This window comes from Oryctolagus cuniculus, chromosome 3 (genome assembly GCF_051225735.1).
Source record: "Oryctolagus cuniculus isolate XC-2025 breed Fujian yellow rabbit chromosome 3, ASM5122573v1, whole genome shotgun sequence".
Classification (NCBI taxonomy): Eukaryota; Metazoa; Chordata; class Mammalia; order Lagomorpha; family Leporidae; genus Oryctolagus; species Oryctolagus cuniculus.
The window spans coordinates 65,260,176-65,283,111 of record NC_142869.1 but is presented as its reverse complement, the minus strand read 5'-3'; the positions used below and the strand labels follow the sequence as shown (position 1 = coordinate 65,283,111).

At 37.0% G+C, this 22,936-nt stretch overlaps 1 protein-coding gene across 14 annotated transcripts in view; it reads right to left on the bottom strand.

The window, feature by feature from the left end:
• Nucleotides 1–2,960: 2,960 nt before the first annotated feature.
• LNPK (lunapark, ER junction formation factor) overlaps nucleotides 2,961–22,936 on the bottom strand; it is a 105,109-nt gene continuing 85,133 nt past the window's right edge. For 6 of the 14 annotated variants that reach the window (XM_008258773.4, XM_002712301.5, XM_089328114.1 and 3 more), the window contains 4 exons: nucleotides 16,287–16,392; nucleotides 12,898–12,968; nucleotides 12,012–12,182; nucleotides 2,961–4,929 (listed from right to left, as the gene is read on the bottom strand). In XM_008258773.4, the coding sequence (XP_008256995.2) occupies nucleotides 4,694–4,929; nucleotides 12,012–12,182; nucleotides 12,898–12,968; nucleotides 16,287–16,392 (584 nt within the window). In that variant the 3' untranslated portion in view covers nucleotides 2,961–4,693. Of the gene's footprint in view, nucleotides 4,930–10,116; nucleotides 10,627–12,011; nucleotides 12,183–12,897; nucleotides 12,969–16,286; nucleotides 16,393–22,936 lie in introns of all 14 variants that reach the window. The other 8 variants (XM_008258775.5, XM_070070656.2, XM_089328117.1 and 5 more) reach the window with 3 other exon arrangements.

Here is a 22,936-nt window from a genome sequence, read left to right as displayed (position 1 = left end):
GCTCCACTTTAGATCCAGCTCCCTGCAAATAGCCTGGGAAAGCAGTGGAAGATGGCCCAAGTGCTTAGGCACCTGCACCCACACGGGAGACCCAAAAGAAGCTCCTGGCTCCAGATCAACCTAGTTCCAGTCATTGCAGCCATTTGGGGAGTGAACCAGCAGATGGAAGACCTGTCTCTCCCTCTCTGTAACTCTGCCTCTCAAATAAGTAAAATCTTACAAAAAAAAAAAAAAAAAAAAAAAAAAAAAAAGAGACAACCTTGGTAATTTAGACGATGGAGGCATGAATTAGAAGGGAGTAAAGTAAGATGCTGTGGTATAGCAGGTAGAGTCGCCGCCTGCAGAGCTGGCATCCCAAATGGGCGCCAGTTCGAGTCCCAGGTGCTCCACTTCCAATCCAGCTCTCTGCTATGGCCTGGGAAAGCAGTACAAGATGGCCCAAGTCCTAGGGCCCCTACACCCACGTTGGAGACCTGGAAGAAGCTCTGGCTCCTGGCTTCGGATTGGTCCAGCTCTGGCTGTTGTGGCCATTTGGGGAGTGAACCAGCAGATTGAAGACCTTTTTTCTCTCTGTGCCTCTCTGTAAATCTGCCTTTCAAATTAATAAATAAATCTTTTTTTTTTTTAAAAGGGCCTCTGAACTTGTTCACTACATTTAAATTTTCTACTTATCAAATGTGTCAGTTTGAACAAGCTACTACTCTTCCTATACCTGTTTTTCTCCTCTACGATGGAAATAAAAACCTTCACAGGACTGTTGCCAAAGAACAAATAAAACAAAACATATACAGCAGTTAGCATGCTGTATGGCATGAAATATAGAGTGCAAATGTTTATAACTATTAATGTAATGTGAATGGGTTGAGAAATGAGAATTAACTACAAAATGCTTAGGAGACAGGAAAGGACAGTTTGGATATAGGAAAAGGTGAGTGGACAGACCAGCTTGAAAGGGGGCTCTATTTGAAGAAATGAGAAACAAAGAAGATGCTGAGTTTTCAAGGAAAAGAGTGTTTGTTCTTGAACACACTGAGATGTGCCAGCATAAATGGCTCTGAAATGAAATAGACCAAGACCAGAGATCAGAGATTCAGGAGACAGACAGTAATTAAACCTATGGGCAGTGATAAGCATCCCAAAGGAAAGACTATGCAAAGACATGATGACACTAGGTGGAACCTAAGATGCATCAACATCTAAAGAAATGATGGGCATGGAGAGGGCATTGGGCATTGTGCACTGCTTGGACATCCACATCCCATATCAGACTGCCTGGGATCAAGTGTGGCCTCCACTTCCAATCTAGCTTCCTGCTAACGCTCCTGGGAAACAGCAGCTCAGATGGCCCAAGTATCTGGGTTCCTACCATCCATGTAGCTGGACGGAGTTCCTAACTCTTGGTATTGGCTTGATGCAGCCCTAGCTGTTGTAGGCATTTCAGGAGTGAAACAGTGGATGGAAGACCACTGCTCTTTCTCTCTGTCACTTTGCCTTTCAGATAAGTAAATCAACTTTTTTAAAACAAAGGATGGGCAGGGGAAGAAAAGCCTACAAAGGACACACAGCAAGAGGTCACAGAAGTTAGAAAACAGCAAGATATGTCAAAAGACAAAAGACAAAATGTGATTCAAAGAATATTCAATAATGTCAATATTGCCAAGCAGAGAAATAAGAGAATTTTCACTGGACTTCAGAATGAAGCTATTCATTCACACAATAAATGTCTCAAGCATTGTGCCTCCAGATACAGACATGATTAAGAAAAATAAGATCCTTGGGGCCGGTGCTGTGGCGTAGCAGGCAGGGCCATGTAGTGGCATCCCATGTGGGGACCAGTTTTGAGTCCTGGCTGCTCCACTTCCGATCTAGCCCTCTGCTGTAGCCTGGGAAAGCAGTGGAAGATGGCCCAGTTCCTTGGGCCCCTGCACCCACGTGGGAAATGCAAAAGAAGTTCCTGGCTCCTGGCTTTGGGTCAGCACAGCTCCAGCCGTTGCAGCCAATTGAGGAGTAAACCAGGGGATGGAAGAACTCCCCCCCACCCCCGCCTCTCCTTTTCTCTCTGTGTAACTCTTTCAAATAAATCTTTGGAAAAAAAAAAAAAAAAAAAGAAAAGAAAGAAAAGAAAAATAAGATCCTTGCAGACTTTGCATTGTAAAAATAGATGGTACAAGAGCAAATAAATGAAATATAAACTGTGTCAAGGACCTAAGTAGAGTGATATGGAAGAGTAAGAGGCAGAGGGTAGTTTTAGATAGGCAGTTTGGGATGGCATCCCAGAGGATTGAAAATTTGAACTGGGACATAAGGCAGGAAAGGGCTTGATACAGTCAGAGAACTGAAGGGAGAAGGCCCATGTGACTACACAACAAGAATGAGAGAGGGCTGGACAGAAGCTAGACCATGTTTATAGAGCATGCTGAGGGCATAATGAAAAGAGTTGGATGATCATTCCATTGAGCATTCTTACGCAGGGAAGGAAGTTAAGATCACTCTAGCTAAAGGTACTTAACAGTTTCATTTTCCATCATTTTTATTAGTCTTAATAATCAGAAAAATGATACTTTACTACCTTTTCAAGCACTGGATTACATCAGCATAGACTCTCCATTTTAAAGGATACTACACAATTATAAGCATGTTACCTGTTCCATCAGTTTTATTAATCCCCTTTTAAATTTTCCTACATAGTCCTATTCCTTTCAAAGGTATTTCCTATAACTTCTGCTTGATTTCTATAATTAAATCACATTTCTCTGAAGCACTCATTTTCAAACAATGTACATGAGAACTTGAATGCTTTATATACACTCTACACAAATGTTTCTAAAATGTATATAAGCCAATCACACACCAAAGAACTGAAAAATTCATTAAAAAAATTACCTTCAGTTTGTTTCCTATTTCCTTAATCCATGTACTTACATACACACATATGATAAAATTGATACAGACAACTTCTGTTTCATTCCAAGTGGTTGTATTTTATGCTCATAGTGTTTTTAAATTGCTATCCACAAGAGGAAAATGTATAGCCCTTCCACATTTACAAGGTGTTCAACAACAAATACAATAAGTTACTTAATATCTATTAATTATCAGGCAATGAGCTGGGTACATGACATAAGTTACTTTAAATCATGCCAATATTCCTGAAAAATAGGCATTATTCTTCACATTTTACAGATGAGAATATAGGCTCATTGAATGTGGATGACTTGCAAAAAACTGTAGAACTGGGACTTAAGCCCAGTTCTGTATGTTTGAAAACTCTGGTCACTATACCAGGATGCCTCATACTATTAACAGATTTGGTTTCTCAAACAACACTGTCAAATGTGAGATATTAAATCATAAAAATGAATTTTTAAATGATTAAAATATTTTATTCAATTTTTAATATTTTGTGTACAACTTTAGAAACATTAGCCATACACATCATTATTTTATAATCACCCCTTTGGCATAACAGCTTAATTTTAAATTTTTTTAATATTAGAGAAAAAACATAAAAGGAAGCTATAAAAGATAATTACACTGTATCTAATGTCCAAGAAGTATCATCATGGATCAAAATGTTTTCCCAGCTTATCCTCAGTACATATATTAATTTCAGTGGACTACCAGCAATTAACTGACTATTCTTACAAAACATATTTGTCTATCAAAAATATAACGAATGGCCCAAGGTATTCTTCAACCAAAAAAAACCTAACCTCTGATTAGAACCTCTAAATGTCACTAGTCCTCTTAATTTGAAAGGCACCACATCTGAATACACACATCATAATTTGCTCTAGCTGGATCTATGGATTTATTGTATTGTGAGCTCTTCCTACTAAAACTTTTCAGATAGCCAAATCATCCACTAAGACACTAGAAAAAGTTTATACATATTAACAAAAAAAACTGCTGCCAGATAATCTTTATTTTCCTTAACAAAATACACACAAGAACACAAAATTCACTTATATATCATCATTATTTTACAAGTATAAATAATGCTCAGAATTCAAGTACAGTCAAGTGCAGGAGTATTTCCTATATGTTAATATGTAAACATAAACTAATTATATACATCATGTGCCTTTGGCCCAGCTGCAAAATAAAAGACACCAAAAAGAAACACTGCACTTGACTGTTCAATTGCATTCCTATTGAGAATTCGTACCAATGCCTATATAGTTACAGTTACAACTTTCATATCCCTTAATGTAAACAACTAAATAGACATTTCCCCCCTACTGGCAATATCTCAAGAGTTAAAATTCTATCCATTTTTAATAACATATTCCAAATTTTAAGTGTGTTTCATTTCCTTAAAAAACACTATTAGAGAACTTATTCCTAACCAAAGTTCTTCCTATGTCAAAATGAATATTATTTATGTTACATATATAGAAAACAAGAATACTATCATGTTTGCTTACTTTTAGAATGGACAAAAAAAATTTAAAAGCTGTCTAGTGTGAGTCTTTGTACATTCAAAACAATCTCCCTTTACTGATATCACGTGCTTTTAATTAATACCTAGCAGATACAATGTTGATATATTGAAATAGCTAGGCAATCTGAATTTGAATTACATCAAGCATATACTCAGAGGGGCAAAAAAAGATTAAAGTACCATCTAAAAACCAGTAACTGACATCAACAAGACTATGCATATCCAGTTGAAGGCACACAGAAGCATTTACTACTTTGTCATAAAAGATTCTCCACTCAGTTCAGGATTAGGTATAGAATCCGCTCTGGCAACTGTTGATTTGGATTCATTCATTGTTTCCTCATTTTCGGTCTCTTCTTGTTTCTCCTCTGGTTCCTCTGAGCCAGATGCTTTTTCAATCACTTCATTTATCTGCTCTGTAGTTAATATTTCTTCGTCTGCTTGCTCTGTACTAGTATCAAGAACATCTTGTTCTTCTAAAGATTCTGGAAAGATAAAAAGTTAAGACTTTAAGAATATCCAAATGTTAAAATTAATGAATAAGGTGAATACACACACACACACACAGTCTAACATTACCCTTAAAAATCCTTTAAAATAAGTACTTAACTTCCTAGAGCATACCATTTATGAGTTATTACTGAAGAAAAACTCTAGAAGAAATAAGCCCATAAACCTTCTTTTAACTTAATACTCCGTATTTTCATTCCAAATGAATTCTGAAAGATGCATTTTATGTTAAATGTCCAAAAATCAGAGTCCCATCAGAACTGGTATTACAACAGTTCAGCAGAACAAGCAAAATTATTACTTCCAGATTGTTTGCTGAAGAAACTGTTTCCCTTGTGCCTGGGCAACCCCATGAGCAACAATTGTAAATACATGTGTATGTGTGCAGGTAGGTAGGTAGTGCTTTCCTACACTGGTATATATCTCCATTTTTCAAGAACTGGGGAAATCGGGATCCACCTTTTCCAAAGGTGTGACAAATCTCCCCTCACCCACCTACAAAATGAGTCCTCGGTTAGAATATGATAAGTATCTAGTATGCTAGGGAGAGAAAGTCAAAAGTCATTTCCCCTCATCTCCATAGTAGAAGTTAGGTAAGGGTCTTAGTCCCTACCTGAAAATTTACTTTAATTCTCTGAGTTTTATTAAATTTAAATACCTTAATAATTTTATAATTTTATTAAATAAGCTGCTTTTAATCCTTTAAAATTTAAAGGACAAGACAGAGGATGGAATGACAGGAACAGGGAAGCTTTGGACTACTCAATTTCTGAGTAAAGAATAAAAATCTAGCTCTGAAGCATTTATTTGTTTTTTAATAAATAGCTATTAATGTTCTTGCTAGGAGGAGTATGGTTAACTCAAAGCAGTTAGCAGAGCCCAAAGTCTTGCTAAATGAATATAATTAGTAGTTTTCCAAAGAAATTACATGTTACATGCATACATGTTAACCTAAGTCTCCTTAACTAGATGTCCTGGACTCTGGTTTAAAGAATTAATTACAACTACCTTCCTCCTTATAAAAGGATTCATATAGAATTAAAGTCCCAAATCCCACAGTTAGGGACATCCAAGTTAATGAAATCTTACTATAAGAAATATTTACATGATAATGTTGATAAATCACGTTTGTGTCAAATATCATTAACAACTCTAATTACATTTTAATATGGAACTTAAAATTGCATTGCTTCACCATTCAGAATCTTATAAAATTCCATGTAGAAATGCAGTGAGTCATTTGAATTTTGCAATTTGAAAGTCCCCTTGCAGAAAAGAAAAGCAGAAGTGGTGAGTGAAACTCTATGGACATTTATAGACCATTTCTGCTACAAGGGCAAGCCAGTACTTCCAAGGAACACTTCAGGAGTCACCAGTCATTTGTAATCTACCCTCACAATTTACCCAGGGTTAAATTTTTTAAGTTACAGTTTTGTACAACTCTCTAGCCATAGAACAATACTTTGCTGCCAAGAATTTTACAATTTGTTATATTTAGTTTAGTATACCTTCTTAAACAAACCAAAAAAGTCCACAAAATTAAAAATCAAGAAGCTCAGAATTCAGGATTCAATTTACCATTATACATGTTTAAGTGAACATAACCCCACATAGTTTGTCATGGCCCACATAATTCTGTCTGACAGATTATCTCAATACTGTACTGAAACAGGAAAGGTATCAATGTTCAAGGTTTACTTGAGGTTACTATTTTCAGGAAGAAACACTACTAGTCAATGCCAATGAAATTTAAAAATTCTACAGTGACAAAGTTTTCCACTCAATATTATATTTCAGAGAATGTATGAAAGACAAAAAAAGTTGGTGAAATGATGGTATAGATTGAAAAGAGAGGGTAGAGGGAAAGAGAGGGAGAAGAAGAGAAGTATGGTTATCTTCCTAGAATTCCATCTATGAAATACATGAAATCAGTTCTCTTTCTATTAATAATTTTTTTAAAAAAAGAAAACAATCGAAGAGCTTATTCATGACTACTTTTTTTCCCCTGCACTGATTTACAGAAAAACAATTTTAATAGCAGTTGTACTACAAAAAGTTGCAAATATTGCAAATATCAGTTAGTCTGTCTAAATGAGATAGGTATTTGATGTTTGGGTGTCAATGTCATTTTGTAAGAAGCCATTCAAACAAAATGTGAAGGAACTAAGTATAAAAGGTTAAAAGAGAATTACACATTCATTTAATAACTACAAGACTTCATAATCAGATTATAAAAGTACTTATTGTACTTCTATGGGGAGAGTATTATTTGCCTATTCAAATTAAAAAAATTTTAAATTTTTTCTGTCCATCTATAAAGTAGGTTGGTAGATGGGGCCGCAGCCTGCAGTGCCAACATTCCATATGGGCGCCAGTTCAAGACCCAGCTGCTCCATTTCCAATCCAGTTCTCTGCTATGGCCTGGGAAAGCAATACAAGATGGCCCAGGTCCTTGGGCCCCTGGCTTCGGACCGGCCCAGCTCCGGCCGTTGTGGCCAACTGGGGAATAAACCAGCAGATGAAAGATCTCTCTCTCTCTCTCTCTCTCTCTGTTTCTCTGTAACTCTGCCTTTTAAATAAATAAAATAAAATTTAAAAATAAAATAAAATAGCTTGGTGGTATAAAAGACATTCTAGAAGATGTTAATCTTTGGACATAAAAAACTAAAAGAGAAATCAGCCTTTATGAGTCACAATAATTAAACTACTACTCTTCCCTGTAGGGCCCAGTTTAAGAATAAGATATGACCTAATAAGAATGACCTAATTCCACCTGTAAGAAAAATTTTAAATTGACTTTGCAGCCACAGTGCCAAGAAAACATATTTCAGTGTGATAAAACACAAATAATTGATGGAATTTCTTTCTTTTCTCTTATCCTATATCAACATTCTTGAGAGAAAAACTTTTTCTATCAAACAGTAACAACTGGATTCCAGTTGTTTTGGCAAATCCTCAACTTAGCTAGATAACTCAAACTCATAAAACTGGGTATAACTGTATAATGAATACCACTGCTTCACCTATAAAGCACACACATGCAAAAAAAAGGGCAAGAACTTCATCTTACCTTTAGATTTTTAACATAGATCTTGAAAGAATAACTTGGAAGCAAATTAAAGAATAGTCTGGCAAAACAATTTCATTTATTTTTGCTTTACTAATATATTAAATTATGCCCTGCTAACACATCAGTGCTCACTATATGCAAACTATAAACTGACCCAAAGGAACTTTGTTAAATTAAAATCAACAGTTTGTCTTTGAACTTGCACGTTTTAAACAAGGCAGCTTTTACAAGATTTTCATGCCTTAGGGAAAATCCAACTTATTAGGAGCAAAGGCACAGACTTCATCCCAACTCAACCTTATGACTCAACAAATAAAATTCAATTAAAGAGTAACCTACCTATGAGAAAGTAGCTAGTATTCAATATACAGAATATCATTTGCCATTGCTGAACAAAGCAATTAACCAAGTTAAGAGTTTCATTATTAAGCAATGACCTAAAACTAAGCCACTACGTTGAAGGTGTTTTAGTAAAGGGAGTCAGAAAGCCGAAAGATTTCTGTCTAAAATAAGAATGAACAACATACTACAGACAAGCTCACATCCTGAGTAAGCAGCACATAATTAAATTTACACAAAGGGATAAGCTTTTTGGATCTGATAAATGCAAAGAATTCAACAAAATTTACGTGATTAAATAGTTCAATTTCTTAGAGCATCATAATAAAAATACTAAAAATATGACTTCCCCTCTTCAATGCAAGCTAATGGTAACAGTATTTTGCTTAAGACAAAAGGAGAGGACAGAAATCAGATTACCAAGATACATTTCACAGTATATAAATTTAACTTGTTATTTTTGTTAATATTGACTAGACTCCATGAGTTTTATTATAAATGAGTTATATTCAGTCTAATAGAAGCTACTTTCTACTAAAATAATTATATAAGCCCCAAATAAACACAATTGACCCATGAAAACACAATAAATATTAACATTTTTTTAAACAGCTAGTCAAAAACTCATCATACTGGTATACTAACAATGTAGAAACCTAGTATTTAATGATTATCACATCTAGCAAAAAGAACATATATACCCAGTATTTTACAAAGCATATTTTTTAAAGCCAAAGCTGATAAAACACTTCAATGTGACTTTACAGAGATTTAAGTATTACTGCACTACTCATGGAATCATAAAAGAAATCTAAGAACAGTTCCTTTGTTAGCATATAATATCTAGTCTTCACAGAAAAAATTAATTTGGGAAATTTCTTGTGTTTATCTATTACTATAGCATCTGTATACACAGTTCCAAGAAAAAAAAATCTACAAATACAAATGAGTAATTAATGAGAGATATTTCTTCCAAGTCTCTTTGATGAAAACATCCCAAGATTTCATATAGTGTTCTAAAAAGTGATCCAGAATTTTAAAAGCATCATAAGTGCAGAATCTTCCAGTATCAGAATCCAGACAAAATTTAATTTCGAAGTCTCACATAAAACTGGGGAAAAAAATGTTTCTTCAATTAATTCTAGGTTATTTACTCATTTAAGCAGTCACTGATATTTGTTGAAAAGAAAAGTTCAGATGGAACAAAGCTCCCTTTGATTCCATTTGTAAATTCAATAACCTACAGTTCTTGCTGCTGAGGAACTGTTTTAATACTTTTTAAAAATACTAAAAAAATAAATAAAGTATTCTTTTCAGCTCTCAAAACTCTACATCATTGAAGAACTTAGAAACCAGAAGTTGAAGTCCCTGGGTACATTGACTATTAGCACAGAGTAGATGAGTCAGATGACATGGTCTTACTAAATACTTCCTTTTAATACCACTGGTATTCAAAACAAATGCAGCTTCATCTGTTCATCATAAATATTTCCAGTCGTTTGCTAGAGAAATCCAGTTTGGAAGTGATAACTGTGTACCACAATACTGAGAAAGAAGTCTTGGAGAAAAGTTTCAGTCTTCTGCAAAGCCCAAGAAGAAAACGTTCATGGCCACTTTGATGAATCCGAAGAGGTATGAAGAAGTTACTACTATAGAAACTATCCTAACCAAGTGGAATTGTTGCTTCAGGTCTTTTAGCACTACAGAGTGTTCAGACCCTGCCTCAAATTTTGCCTTCACCTTTTAACATTACCTTATTAGGGTTGAGTTTGAGCCAGTTAGACTTCATTCCGGAGATTTCAGACAGAAAATGAGACATCTGGGATATTGCTCCTCCTAAATTAGATGAGAAGGAAAGGTATAGCTGGGTGTTGCTAACTATCCATCTTGACCTTAGCAGAAGACATAAGCATGGGACTTATTATCACGATTTTTATTTTGCTGGGTTTTTTTCCTTTCTTTTTTTCCTCTTTATTTTTGGTCCCAACTATTGACTTTCAAATATTCATTTAGTTTTCATAAGCAAGTTACTCATGGAAAGGACTTCAATTTTTCCTCTAGGCATCTTCAGTATGAAATTCTTTAATTTTTCAGTTCCAAGAGGTTGCAATGGCAAGGCAGATGGTTTGTACGTGACAGCATGCAGCTCAGAGCATGATTTAAGCAAAAACATTTGACATCGTGTTTAGAGTTGATGTTGCCGACTTGGAGAAGATGAATGCATTGATTCAGTGTTGGAAGTATAAAGGCCTCTGTCAGCTATCTGTATTCAAATTCATTTTGATATGTTAGTAAGCCAAAAGCCAAGCCCAATTCAACATACATATTTAGGTTCAGTCTTCAGTTTAAAATAAACTAAAAAGATATTCAAATCTCACTAAATTTCTGACATCTAAAAATTTACTGCCTCATAATATTCCCAGTTACAGCAATTTTTGTAATGTTCAATGAAAAATAAACCAAATACATGTAAATGATAATTCCTAAAATTAAAAGGATAAATACTGACAATTATGTGAACTAAATTTCCAGTATACATACCAGACATAGCACCAGAATATTATGGCCTATGTCAAAATTTTTGCAATCTTTATAACTCAGAGCTAATTAACAAATATTAATAGCAAAAATTAGTTGACAATAGATCTTCCATATCACCTTTTGATTTTTTAAGTTAAATTTCCTCGAAAATTCCTAAAACATAATTGCATGATAAATTCTAAAACTCAACAAATTCCAATAAATTCTGTTTCTCTAAAATATGGTAAATTTTACATCAAAGAAATTTTTGTTTCAATGGAACACCATTCCTATTGAAACAGTCATCCAAAAAAGGCAAGGATGACTTTCCAATTTCAAAGTTTCCTGTTTTCTGGTAATTTTTTCTGATTCAAGTAGTAGACACTAATCTATTTTATCCATGAATCTTATGTCTTTTATCAGTTATTTTCTCAGTTCTAGTAATTTTCTTCACTCAGATAACTGAAAAAAAATGAGCCCATGATGAGAACTAGTCAAATCTCCAACAGTTGTTAGAAGAGCTCACTTTTGGCTGGCGCCGTAGCTCAATAGGCTAATCCTCCACCTAGCGGCGCCAGCACACAGGGTTCTAGTCCCGGTCGGGGTGCCAGATTCTGTCCCGGTTGCCCCTCTTCCAGGCCAGCCCTCTGCTGTGGCCAGGGAGTGCAGTGGAGGATGGCCCAAGTCCTTGGGCCCTGCACCCCATGGGAGACCAGGATAAGCACCTGGCTCCTGGCTTCGGATGAGCGTGGTGCGCTGGCCGCAGTGCGCCAGCCACGGTGGCCATTGGAGGGTGAACCAACGGCAAAAGGAAGACCTTTCTCTCTGTCTCTCTCACTGTCCACTCTGCCTGTCAAAAAAAAGTAAATAAATAAAAAAATTTAAAAAATGAAGAGCTCACTTTCATAAATGTTTATTTAGCTAATGCTACATACTGCCTATCACAATAAAACCTGCATTTTAAAACTGAAACGCATCACATGAATCACATAGAAGGCCATATCAGAGCAATCAATGATCCATGCATTCCACAAAATAATAAATTCAATTTTCCCAAAAAGCATTATGCTTCTATTATTGTTAAAGAGCGCATTTTTAACAGATAAAACTGTTACGATATATTCTTACCTTCACTGAGTTGGTTCTCTGATGGAAGCGTACTTCCTGATGGCAAGGGACCAACCGAACTTGACTCTTCCACTACCTGCCTCTTCTCAAAACTAAACTCTGGAAGTCTTGGAGCCTGGGGTCTGGTTTTTCTTGCAGGGTTCAAGAAAAAACAGTAGGCACACCGAAAAGCTGCAGAGAAATTTTTAAGAAATAAACAAAACCACAAACCAAAAAAAGTTCAAGAACCAATTAGGTAACTTACAAAATTACTTTTGCAAAGAAAGAACACTTCAAAATTTACTTACCCCTTATGAAATTCACATTCTTTTAACAATATTACAGTAGGTGTTCGAAACAAAGATAATCTAAAGCATACTTATTAATTATTACTAGAAAAAGCATAACAAGCTACACAGCAGGTTAACTAACAGCAAAACAGTAACAATGACTTAAATGCTTCACTAGCCACCAGAATCATTAGGTAATTTAAAATCTAGAACTTGGCTCATTTGCCCAAGAAAATGCAGTAGTCTCTTTTCAGAAGCATTAATTAATTTACCACAGAAGTTTTTAATAGCAGTGTATAGGAGAATCATCTGCAGAGATTTTTAAAAGTGCTGATACATATGCCCTACGCAAGATCAATTGAATCAGACTCTGTAGGTGAGCGGTTCTGGGTAGCTTTATTTTTTAGTCTGTTAGGTGATTATGCTGTGCAGTGAGGTTTAAAAAAAACTAGCTGTGCATTATATGAGGGAGAAATCTGAGTTGTCCTCTCTGCCCTATTCAGAGTACCTGGCCAATGTATACAGATACAACACCTAAAATAAAATGGTATTACAAGGGAAGTGGCATAAAATTAAATATTCAAGAATATTAAATCTAACTGTCCAATAATTCTTACCAATGTATTCAAATTCTTCCTTCAAAGCCATGCCATTATGAGAAAAACACTGCTGACATATAAGGGCATACCTACACCAAAAAGAAAATTCAACAGATAAGTACAAATGCAGACAAATATCACGGGAGAAGCTAAATAGTTTAGCTCTTGTGGCTAAATATTTTAACATAGCTAAATATGCCATAACATATTAGATAATACTTAGTAAACCATAAATAATACTCTAAACAAAAGCCAAGATTAACCAAAGCCATTTCAAACATTTAAAAATGTAATTCATAAATCAAATTAAAAATACACTAAGCCAACAGTAAAATGAGTGTATCCTTAGCAAGTTAGCAGAAATATATTTGACAACTGAAGACTTTAAATTTTGATGTTTCCAAACATGCATTACTAGGGATAACAGCTCCCAAATCTGTGATAAGGCTAGAAAGAATAGTGGCAGGCATTTGGCCTATGGCTTAAGACACTAGTTGGGAACATCTGTATTGGAGTACATGGGTTCAAGTCCCAGATCCACTCCCAATTCCAGCTGCCTACTAATGTACATCCTGGAGGCAGCTGGCAATGGCTCAAGTGGTTAGGTTTCTGCAACCAACTGTTAGACCTGGCCTGGGATCTCAGCTTCCAGCTTCTGCCTAGTTTCTGGGAAGTGAACCAGTAGATGGCAGAGCTCTCTGTCTACATATCTGTTTATCTGTCTCTCTGCACCTCAAAAAAAATTTGCTTTACGTTGGGAAAGATGGAGCCATAATAGACTCACAATGAATATTAAGACCTCTGAGAAGTACTGCGCTAAAGAAATAAATTTCTATGTGCTTAGTCTGGTCCAAAGGTTACTTTTTTTTTTTTTTTTTTTTTTTTTGACAGGCAGAGTGGACAGTGAGAGAGAGAGACAGAGAGAAAGGTCTTCCTTTGCCGTTGGTTCACCCTCCAATGGCCGCCGCGGCCGGCGCGCTGCAGCCAGTGCACCGCGCTGATCCGATGGCAGGAGCCAGGAGCCAGGTGCTTTTCCTGGTCTCCCATGGGGTGCAGGGCCCAAGCACTTGGGCCATCCTCCACTGCACTCCCTGGCCACAGCAGAGGGCTGGCCTGGAAGAGGGGCAACCGGGACAGAATCCGGTGCCCCGACCGGGACTAGAACCCGGTGTGCCGGCGCCGCTAGGCGGAGGATTAGCCTAGTGAGCCGCGGCGCCGGCTCAAAGGTTACTTTTGATATATCATGATTCCTATACCTTTCTCAGCTGCACTTAAACATTTTCTTCATTTTCTTCTTATATACTTCCTCTCTTCTCTGTGTATGTAACTTAACAAATACGTGGCTCTAACAAACATGATTTTATCTGTTTTGAGTAAAATACAATTTATTATGTTAACATAGAAATCTGGTCCCGGGCCAGTGCCATGGCTCACTTGGTTAATCCTCCACCTGTGGTGCCAGCATCCCATATGGGCACCGGGTTCTAGTCCCAGTCGCTCCTCTTCCAGTCCAGCTCTCTCTTGTGGCCCCAGAAGGCAGTGGAGGATGGCCCAAGCACTTGGGCCCTGCACCTGCATGGGAGACCAGGAAGAAGCACCTGGCTCCTTGCTTCAGATCAGCGCAACGCTGGCCGTAGCGGCCATTTGGGGAGTGAACCAACAGAAGGAAGACCTTTCTCTCTGTCTCTCCCTGTCTATATCTCTACCTGTCAAATAATTAAAAAAAAAAAAAAAAGGAAGGAAGGAAGAGAGGGAGGGAGGGAGGAGGGAAGAAATCTGGTCCCTTAATGAAAAGGATCATATTAACTAGTAAAAGTTGTCAAATACCTACTTTAGTATCTTATTAATCTCTTTAAAATTCTATACTGTGTGGGGCTGGCACTGTGACGTAGTGGGTAAAGCCATTGCCTGCAGTGCTGGCATCCCATATGGGTGCCAGTTCAAGTCCCGGCTGCTCCACTTCTGATCCAGCTCTCTGCTATGACGTGGGAAAACAGTAGAAGATGGCCCAGGTCCTTGGGCCACTGCACACACGTGGGAAACGTGGAAGAAACTCCTGGCTCCTGGCTTTGGAATGGCACAGCTCTGGCCACTGCAGCCAATTGGGGAGTGAAGCAGCGGATGGAAGACCAATCTCTCTCTATCCCTCTTTCTCTCTCTCTGCCTTTCCTTCTCTCTGTGTGTAACTCTAACTTTCAAATACATAAATAAATCTTTAAAAAAAATTCTACACTATGACAATTTCTCTACTCACATAATACTTATCTTCCTGAAGCTACTGAAAGGATCAAATAAAATTGGGAAGGCAGTTCAAGAACCCTGAGTGCTAAACAATGAGTACATTGTTCTCATCACTATCATGGGATTATAACCACCACTGAATCACCTATAAAACCCCATTTCAAGGGGCTGGCAATGTGGCACAGCAGGTTAAGCTGCTTCCTGTGATGATGCCACCCCATATCAGAGCTCTGGTACGAATTCTGGCTGTCCCACTTCCAATCCAGCTACTTATTAATGTACATGGGAAAGCAAAGGAAGAGGGTCTACATGCTTGGGTCCTGCCACCCATATGGGGAAACCAAAAAGAGTCCTGGTTTAGACCTGGCCTGGCCTAGCCCTGGCCATTGAAGCCACTTAGGGAATGAACTAGCAGATGGAAGATCTCTTTCTCTTTCTCTCCCTCTTTCTGTGTCATTCTGTCTACCAAATAAATAAATCTTTAAAAAAATTAATAAATAAAACCCCATTTCTTAGAATTTATCGGGTTTTCACTGTTTTTGTGCTTTTTCAATTTAAGAGGTTAAATTTTTCTAAAAATAATCATAAAGCAGAGCTAAACTTATTTTTTCCAAATGGCTTTTATCTAGGCTACTTTGTCCAAACTCCTCCTAAAAACCAATTAAAGGGACTGGAACTGTGGTGCAGCAGGTAAAAAAAGCCACTGCCTGCAGTGCCGGCATCCCATATGGGCACTGGTTTGAGTCCTGGTTGCTCTACTTCTAATCCAACTCTCCACTGATGGCCTGGAAAAACGGTAGAAGACAGCCTAAGTCCCTGGGCCCCTGTACCCATGTGGGAGATCTGGAAGAAGCTCCTGGCTCCTGGCTTCAGATCAGCCCAGCTCAGGCCGTTGTGGCCATTTGGGGATTGAACCAGAGGATGGAACACCTCTCCTCCCACTCCCCCGCCTCTGCTTCTCTGTAAATTTACCTTTCAAGTAAACAAATCTTTTAAAAAATTAAAATAAAAAAATGGAATAAATTGTCTTTTACAGGGCTATAAAATACTCTATTATGTTCTAAAAATTGGGAAATAGAAGCCAAAGACATCCAGTATATGCATACATACATTCTGACAAAAACCTTTTTTCATTTCCATTTATCTATCACTCTGGCAAACATTACCTGTTCTGTGGACCATCACCAACTAAATATTCAACAATTCTATCCAGAGCACCTCGTTCTCGGGGGAGAATGGGTCTTGCTAAAGGTGGACCTGGAGGATGAAGACCTATTAAAGAAATAAATACATAGAAAATGTAACTCAATTACAAAGATCAATGTTTGTCAGAACTTTTAAAAGATTTTTAACTGGCAAAATATTCATTCTTTGGGACCGGCGCTGTGGTATAACGGGTTAAAGCCCCAGTCTGCAGTGCCGGCATCCCATATGGGCACCAGTTTGAGTCCTGGCTGCTCTTCTTCCAATCCAGCTCTCTGCTATGTCCTGAGAAAGCAGTAGAAGATGGCCCCAAGTCCTTGGGCCCTTGCACCTGAGTGGGAGACCTGGAAGAAGCCTGGCTCCTGGCCGTTGTGGTCATCTGGGGAGTGAACCAGCAGAATGGAAGACCTCTCTCTCTGGCTCTACCTCTCTCTGTAACTCTCTTTCAAATAAATAAAAATAATTCTTAAAAAAATAATATTCATTCTATAAATCTCTGTAGAACATTCAAATTTTCATTAAAACTATTGAACTACAAATAATGTATAATGTTTATAAATAATCCGTTAGGATATGAAGTCATGTTAGGTTTCATGTAAGTTAATCTGAAAAATACCCCAACTCTTAAAGGTATTTATAATAATAAATTAAGGGATTTCTACTTTGGAAGATAACACAGTAATGGGTTGGATTTGCTTTCCTATCTAAAATAACCAAAAAAATTGTTCAAAATATATGAATTAACAGTTTTAAAGACTGGATTTCAGGCAATGTAAGCTTATGTTCCCTTAGAGACTAGAAACAAGAAACATATTACAATTACCCAAGCTTATTACCTGCAGTTTGCAGACATCAACACAAGATAGGTGAATGCAGGTGAAGTACAGCTGTCTTTCAGAGTTGAAGAGACAGCTGGAACTCTGGGAAGGTCAAAGTGGCCCAATTCATAGAAAAGAATATCAAAGAGGACAGAAGACATAGAGAAGGAACACCCAAGATCTGCACAGGTCTCCCAGAGCATCCAGAGTACTGACAAGTACCTTATGTGACAAAACTACCTGAGAATAAAGAACCATCCAAAAGGATGAAAGGAAACAATGCTCACACAAGGCCAGTAACACTGCCTGTATCCACCAGCAAGAATGGAAAACCTGACACATGGGTCATTATATAAAGTATTCAGAAAAGTTTTGCATAGAGATGTAAAAATATTTAGCAACCAGCAAAGTAAAATAAATAACACCTAGCACCAGATCAAAAATTAGTAAACATGTGAACAAGCAGGAAAATATCACCTAAAGTGAAGAATGGTCAATCAACATTATATCAGAAATGACAAAGATGACTGAATTAGTAGACATAAATATAAGAGCTTTTACTATATAATCGATAGATGCAAAGGAGTCTGTAGGTTAAGTGTAGACATGAAAAAAATTCAAAACATTCAACCTGAACTTGTATAGATGAAAACTATAATGAAAACTTGTATAGATGAAAACTAGTAAACAGCACTTTAGAAACCGAAAAAAAAATTTGGTGAATTTGAAGACATAGCAAAAGAAACTAAACACAGTGAACCAGAGAAAAAAGATTAAAAACTTTTTAAGTGAACAAGGCCTCAGCAAGCTCTAGAACAACCTTAAGTAGCCTAATAAATGTGTAATTAGAGTCCATGAAGAGAGATAAGAAAAGGAAATACACATTTGAAGAAAAAATGCCAAGGCAGGCATTTGGCATAGCAGTAAAGTCACCACTTCAGATGCCCAAATTCCAAATAGAAGTGCACAGGTTCAAGTTCTAACTGGTCTCAGTTCCAGGTTCCTGCTAATGAATACCCTGGGAGGCAACAGATGATGGCTCAAAGCAGTTGGGACTCTGTCATCAACATGGGAGACCTGGATTGGATTCTCACCTCCCAGCTGTTGTGAGCATTTGGAGAATGAACACGTAGATGGAGATTTTCTCGCTCTCCCTCTTTTTCTCACCTTCTCCCTCTGTTTTTCAAATGAAAAAAGGTTTTTAAAACAGGGTTGGTGCTGTGGCACAGCAGGTTTAAAGCCCCAGCCTGCAGCACTGGCATCCCATATCTGTGCTAGTTGGAGTCCCGGCTGCCCCACTTCTGATCTAGCTCCCTGAAGTGTCGGGGAAAGCAGCAGAGGATGGTCCAAGTCCTTGGGCCCTTGCGCTAACCAAGGGAGAACTGGAAGAAGCTTCTGGCTCCTGGCTTCTGCTTGGCTCAGCTCCGGCCAATGCAGCCATTTGGAGAGTGAGCCATCAGATGGAAGACCTCTCTCTCTGTGTCTCTACCTCTCTTTCAAATAAATATTTTAAAAAATAAAATAAACACACAAAACTTTTCCAAATTTGATGAAAGCTATAAACCCACAGACACAATGGAAAGATACATTTTCAGTTCTGAAAGAGAATAAATGCCAACCCAGAATACTTTACCCAGCAGTGCTATCTTTTATAAATTAAGGGGAAACAAAGACATTTCAAGACAATCCGAAATTGAAGGACTTCATCACCACCAGACTAGCTTTACAAAAGATGCTTAGGGAGTCCTATAGATGAAAACAAAGAAAGATAATTACCATCCGGAAAAGACCTTGAAAGTATAAAACTTACTAAAGAAAGGATATGAATATTAAAAATAAAAAGAATTATTTTTAAATTACAGGTCTAAGTCATTACTTATCAATAACAACGCTGAATATATGAACTAAATTCCCAAATTAAGAGATACAGACTGAATGGATTTAAAAAACAAGACCCCAACACTATACTATCTATAAGTAACTCACTTCACCAAAAAAGACACAGACTGAAAAGATGAAAAAAGATATTCCACAGTAATGGAAGCCAAAGTCAAGCAAGAATAGCCATTCCTTATACTACACAAAACAGACTATAAGATAAAGCCTGTTAAGAGACAAAGACTATCAATATATAATGATCAAGGGATCAATTATTCAACAATATGGAAGTAGTAAATGTACATGTACTCAATATTCAGAACCCAATTTTGTAAAACAAACTTACTAGATCTCAGGAGCAATCAAGATCAAATCATTTAGATAAAAAAATCAACAAAGAAACATCAGAATTAAACTATACTATAGATCAAATGGATCTACAGACATTTTTAGAACATTCTGTTCAACAGCTGAGGAATGTACATTCTTTTCATTTGCACATGGAACATTCTCTGAGACAGATCACAAAGTCTTAATTTTTTTAATCAAAATCATTAAGTATCTTTTCTGATAACAATGGAATAAAAATAGAAACCAACAACAAGGCTGGTGTTTCAGGGCACAGGGTTAAGCCACCCTGCAGGATGCTGGGCATCCCATTTAAGTGCCAGTTCCAGTCTTGGCTGCTTGCTAATGTACCTGGGAAAGTAGTAGATGTTGCTCCACCATACGTGGGCTCCTGCTATCCCTATGCGAAACATGACAGAGTTACTGGATCCTGGCTCTGGCCTGACGCAGACCCAGCTGTGGCAGTCATTATGGAGAGTGAACCTGAGGATGGAAGATCTCTTTTCTGTCTCTCACTCTCTCTATAACTCTGCCTTCCAAATAAATTAAATATAAAAAATTCTTTCCATTTCTGCTTGTTATGAAAGTTCTTTATTTCACTTTCATTCAAATAGAGCTTTGCTAATTACAATTCTTTTCAAACTATTCAAAACAATTAAAAGGGAGGAAATCCTGCCAAACTCCTTCTATGAAGCCAGCATCACCTTAATTTAAAAACCAGAAAAGGATACAAGAAAGAAAGAAAGAACCATAGACCAATATCCTTGATGAACATAGATTCAAAAATCCTCAAAAAAAAAATTAGCTAATTGAATCCAACAACACATCAGAAAGATCATTCAGCCAGAACAAAAGATTTATCCCTGGTATGCAGGGATGATTCAATACACGCAAATCAATAAATGTGATATCATATTAACAAACTGAACAATAAAAGCCATATGATTATTTTAATAGATGAAGAAAAAGCACTTGATAAAATACAACATCCTTTTATGATAAAAACCTTAAACTGCATATAGAAGGAGCATTCCTCAACACAATCAAGGCAATATATGACAAACGCACAGCCAGCATCATAGTGAATGGGGGAAAGCCTGAAGCATTTCTACTAAGATCCGGAATCATACAAGGATGCACACTTTTGCCGTTGCTATTTAATATAGCTCTAGAAGTTTTGGCCAGAGCCATAGGCAAGAAAAAGAAATCAGAAGGATATAAATGAGAAAGGAGGAAGTCAAATTATCCCTGTTTGCCGATGACATGAAACTATATATCAGGGGAACCAAAAGACACCACACTATGAGACTGTTGGAACTCACATGACAGTTTGGTAAAGCTTGCAGTAAATAAAATTAGCATACAAAAATCAATAGCTTTTGTATACACAGACAATGCCATGGCAGAGACAGAACTTGCAAGATCAGTCCCATTCACAATAGCTACAAAAAAATTTAAATACCTTGGAATAAATTTAACTGTGGAGGTGAAAGAGCTCTACAAAGAAAATTACAAAACATTAAAGAAACAGAAGAAGACACACACAAAATATGGAAAAATCTTCAATGTTTATGGATTGGAAGAATTAATATCGTCAAAATGTCCATACTACCAAAAGCAATTTACAGATTCAATGTGCTCCCAATCAAAACACCAACGACAAATTCAAATGGAAACACAAAAGAGCCCAAATAGCTAAAATAATCTTAAACAAAACAAAGCCAGAGGCATTACAATGCCAGATTTCAAGGCATACTACAAGGCAGTTATAATCAAACAGCCTAGTACTGGCACAGATATAGACATGTAGACCAATGGGACAGAATAGAATCCCCAGAAATTAATTCATGCATCTACAACCAACTAATATTTGACAAATGAGGTAAAATCATTCCTGGAGAAAGGACAGTCTCTTTAACAAATGGTGCTCATTGGGGCCAGCACTGTGGCATAGTGGGTAAACCGCCACCTGCAGTGCCAGCATCCCATATGGGCACCAGTTTGAGTCCCAGCTGCTCCACTTCTGATCCAGTTCTTTACTATGGCCTGGAAAAGCAGTAGAAGATGGTCCAAGTTCTTGGGCCCCTGCACCTATATGGGAGGCTCGGAAGAAGCTCCTGGCTCCTGGCTCCTGATTGGCAAAGCTCCAGTAGTTGCAGCCAGTTGGGAAGTGAAACAGTAGATGGAAGATCTTTCTTTGTCCCTCCTTCTCTCTATGTAACTCTGATTTTCAAATAAATAAATAAATCTTTAAAAAAAAAAATGGTGCTCAGAAAATTGGATCTCCATGCACAAAGTATGAAACAAGACCCCTACAAAAATCAACTCAAAAAAGATCAAAGATCTAAATCTATGAACTGATACCATCAAATTACTAGAGGAGAACACTGGAGAAACTCTGAAAAACATTGGCATAGGCAAAGACTTCTTGGAGAAGACACGAGAAGCACAGATAATCAAAGCAAAAGGAGACAAATAGGATTACATCAAGCTAAGAAGCTTCTGCACCACTTAACATAGTCAAGAGGAAGCAAATAGAATGGGAGAAAATATGTGCAAACCATGCAACTGTTAAAGGATTAATATCCAGAATCTATAAAGAGATCAAGAAACTCAACAATAACAAAAGAAAAGGGCAAAGAACTTGAGCAGGCATTTTCAAAAAAGGAAATTCAAATGGCCAACAGACACATGAAAAAACGTTCAGGATCACTAGCCATCAGGGAAATGCAAGTAAAAACCACAATGAGGTTTCACCTTACCCCAGTTAGAACAGCTCTCATACAGAAATGAAAAAAAAAAAAAAAAAGTACTGGTGAGGCTGTGGGGAGAAAGATTCCATAATCTACTGTTGGTGGGAATGCAAGCTAGTACAGCTATTATGGAAGACAGCACGGAGATTGCTCAGAAAGCTGAAAACAGAACTACCATATGAGCCAGCCATCCCACTCCTGGGAATTTACCTAAACTAAATGAAATAAAATCAGCATATGAAAGAGTTATCTGTATCCCCATTTATACTGAAGCTCAATTCACAATGGCTAAGATAAGGAATCAACCCAGATGCCCATCAACCAATGACTGGATTAAGAAAATGTGGCACACATACACTATGGAATATTACTCAGTTGTAAAAAAGAATAAAATCCTGTCTTTAACAACAAAATGGATGCAAGTGGAAATCATTATACTTAGCAAAATAAGCCATCCTCAAAGGACAAATATGTTTTTCCTGCTCTGGGGTAACTAATAAAGAGTACAAAGAAAGTAATGTACAATTATTTGCAATGCAATCTGCATAAAATATTCCTGTGCATAAACTAATGAGAGGAAGTGCCTTAAAGTCAAATGAAGTTAATTATAACCACATGGGAAGTATTTAGATGTTACATCATCATTAGTTGTATTTCATTGAAAGAAATTATGAATGACTAATTACCTAAAAAATGTATATGGGTGAAATGGCCATTTATACATTCAATTATTGTTTATGGCCATTGTCTATATTCTCACTAAACTAATGTCTTTTTACTTTTTTATTGTTAAGCTTCTTATCTCATGAACTATTA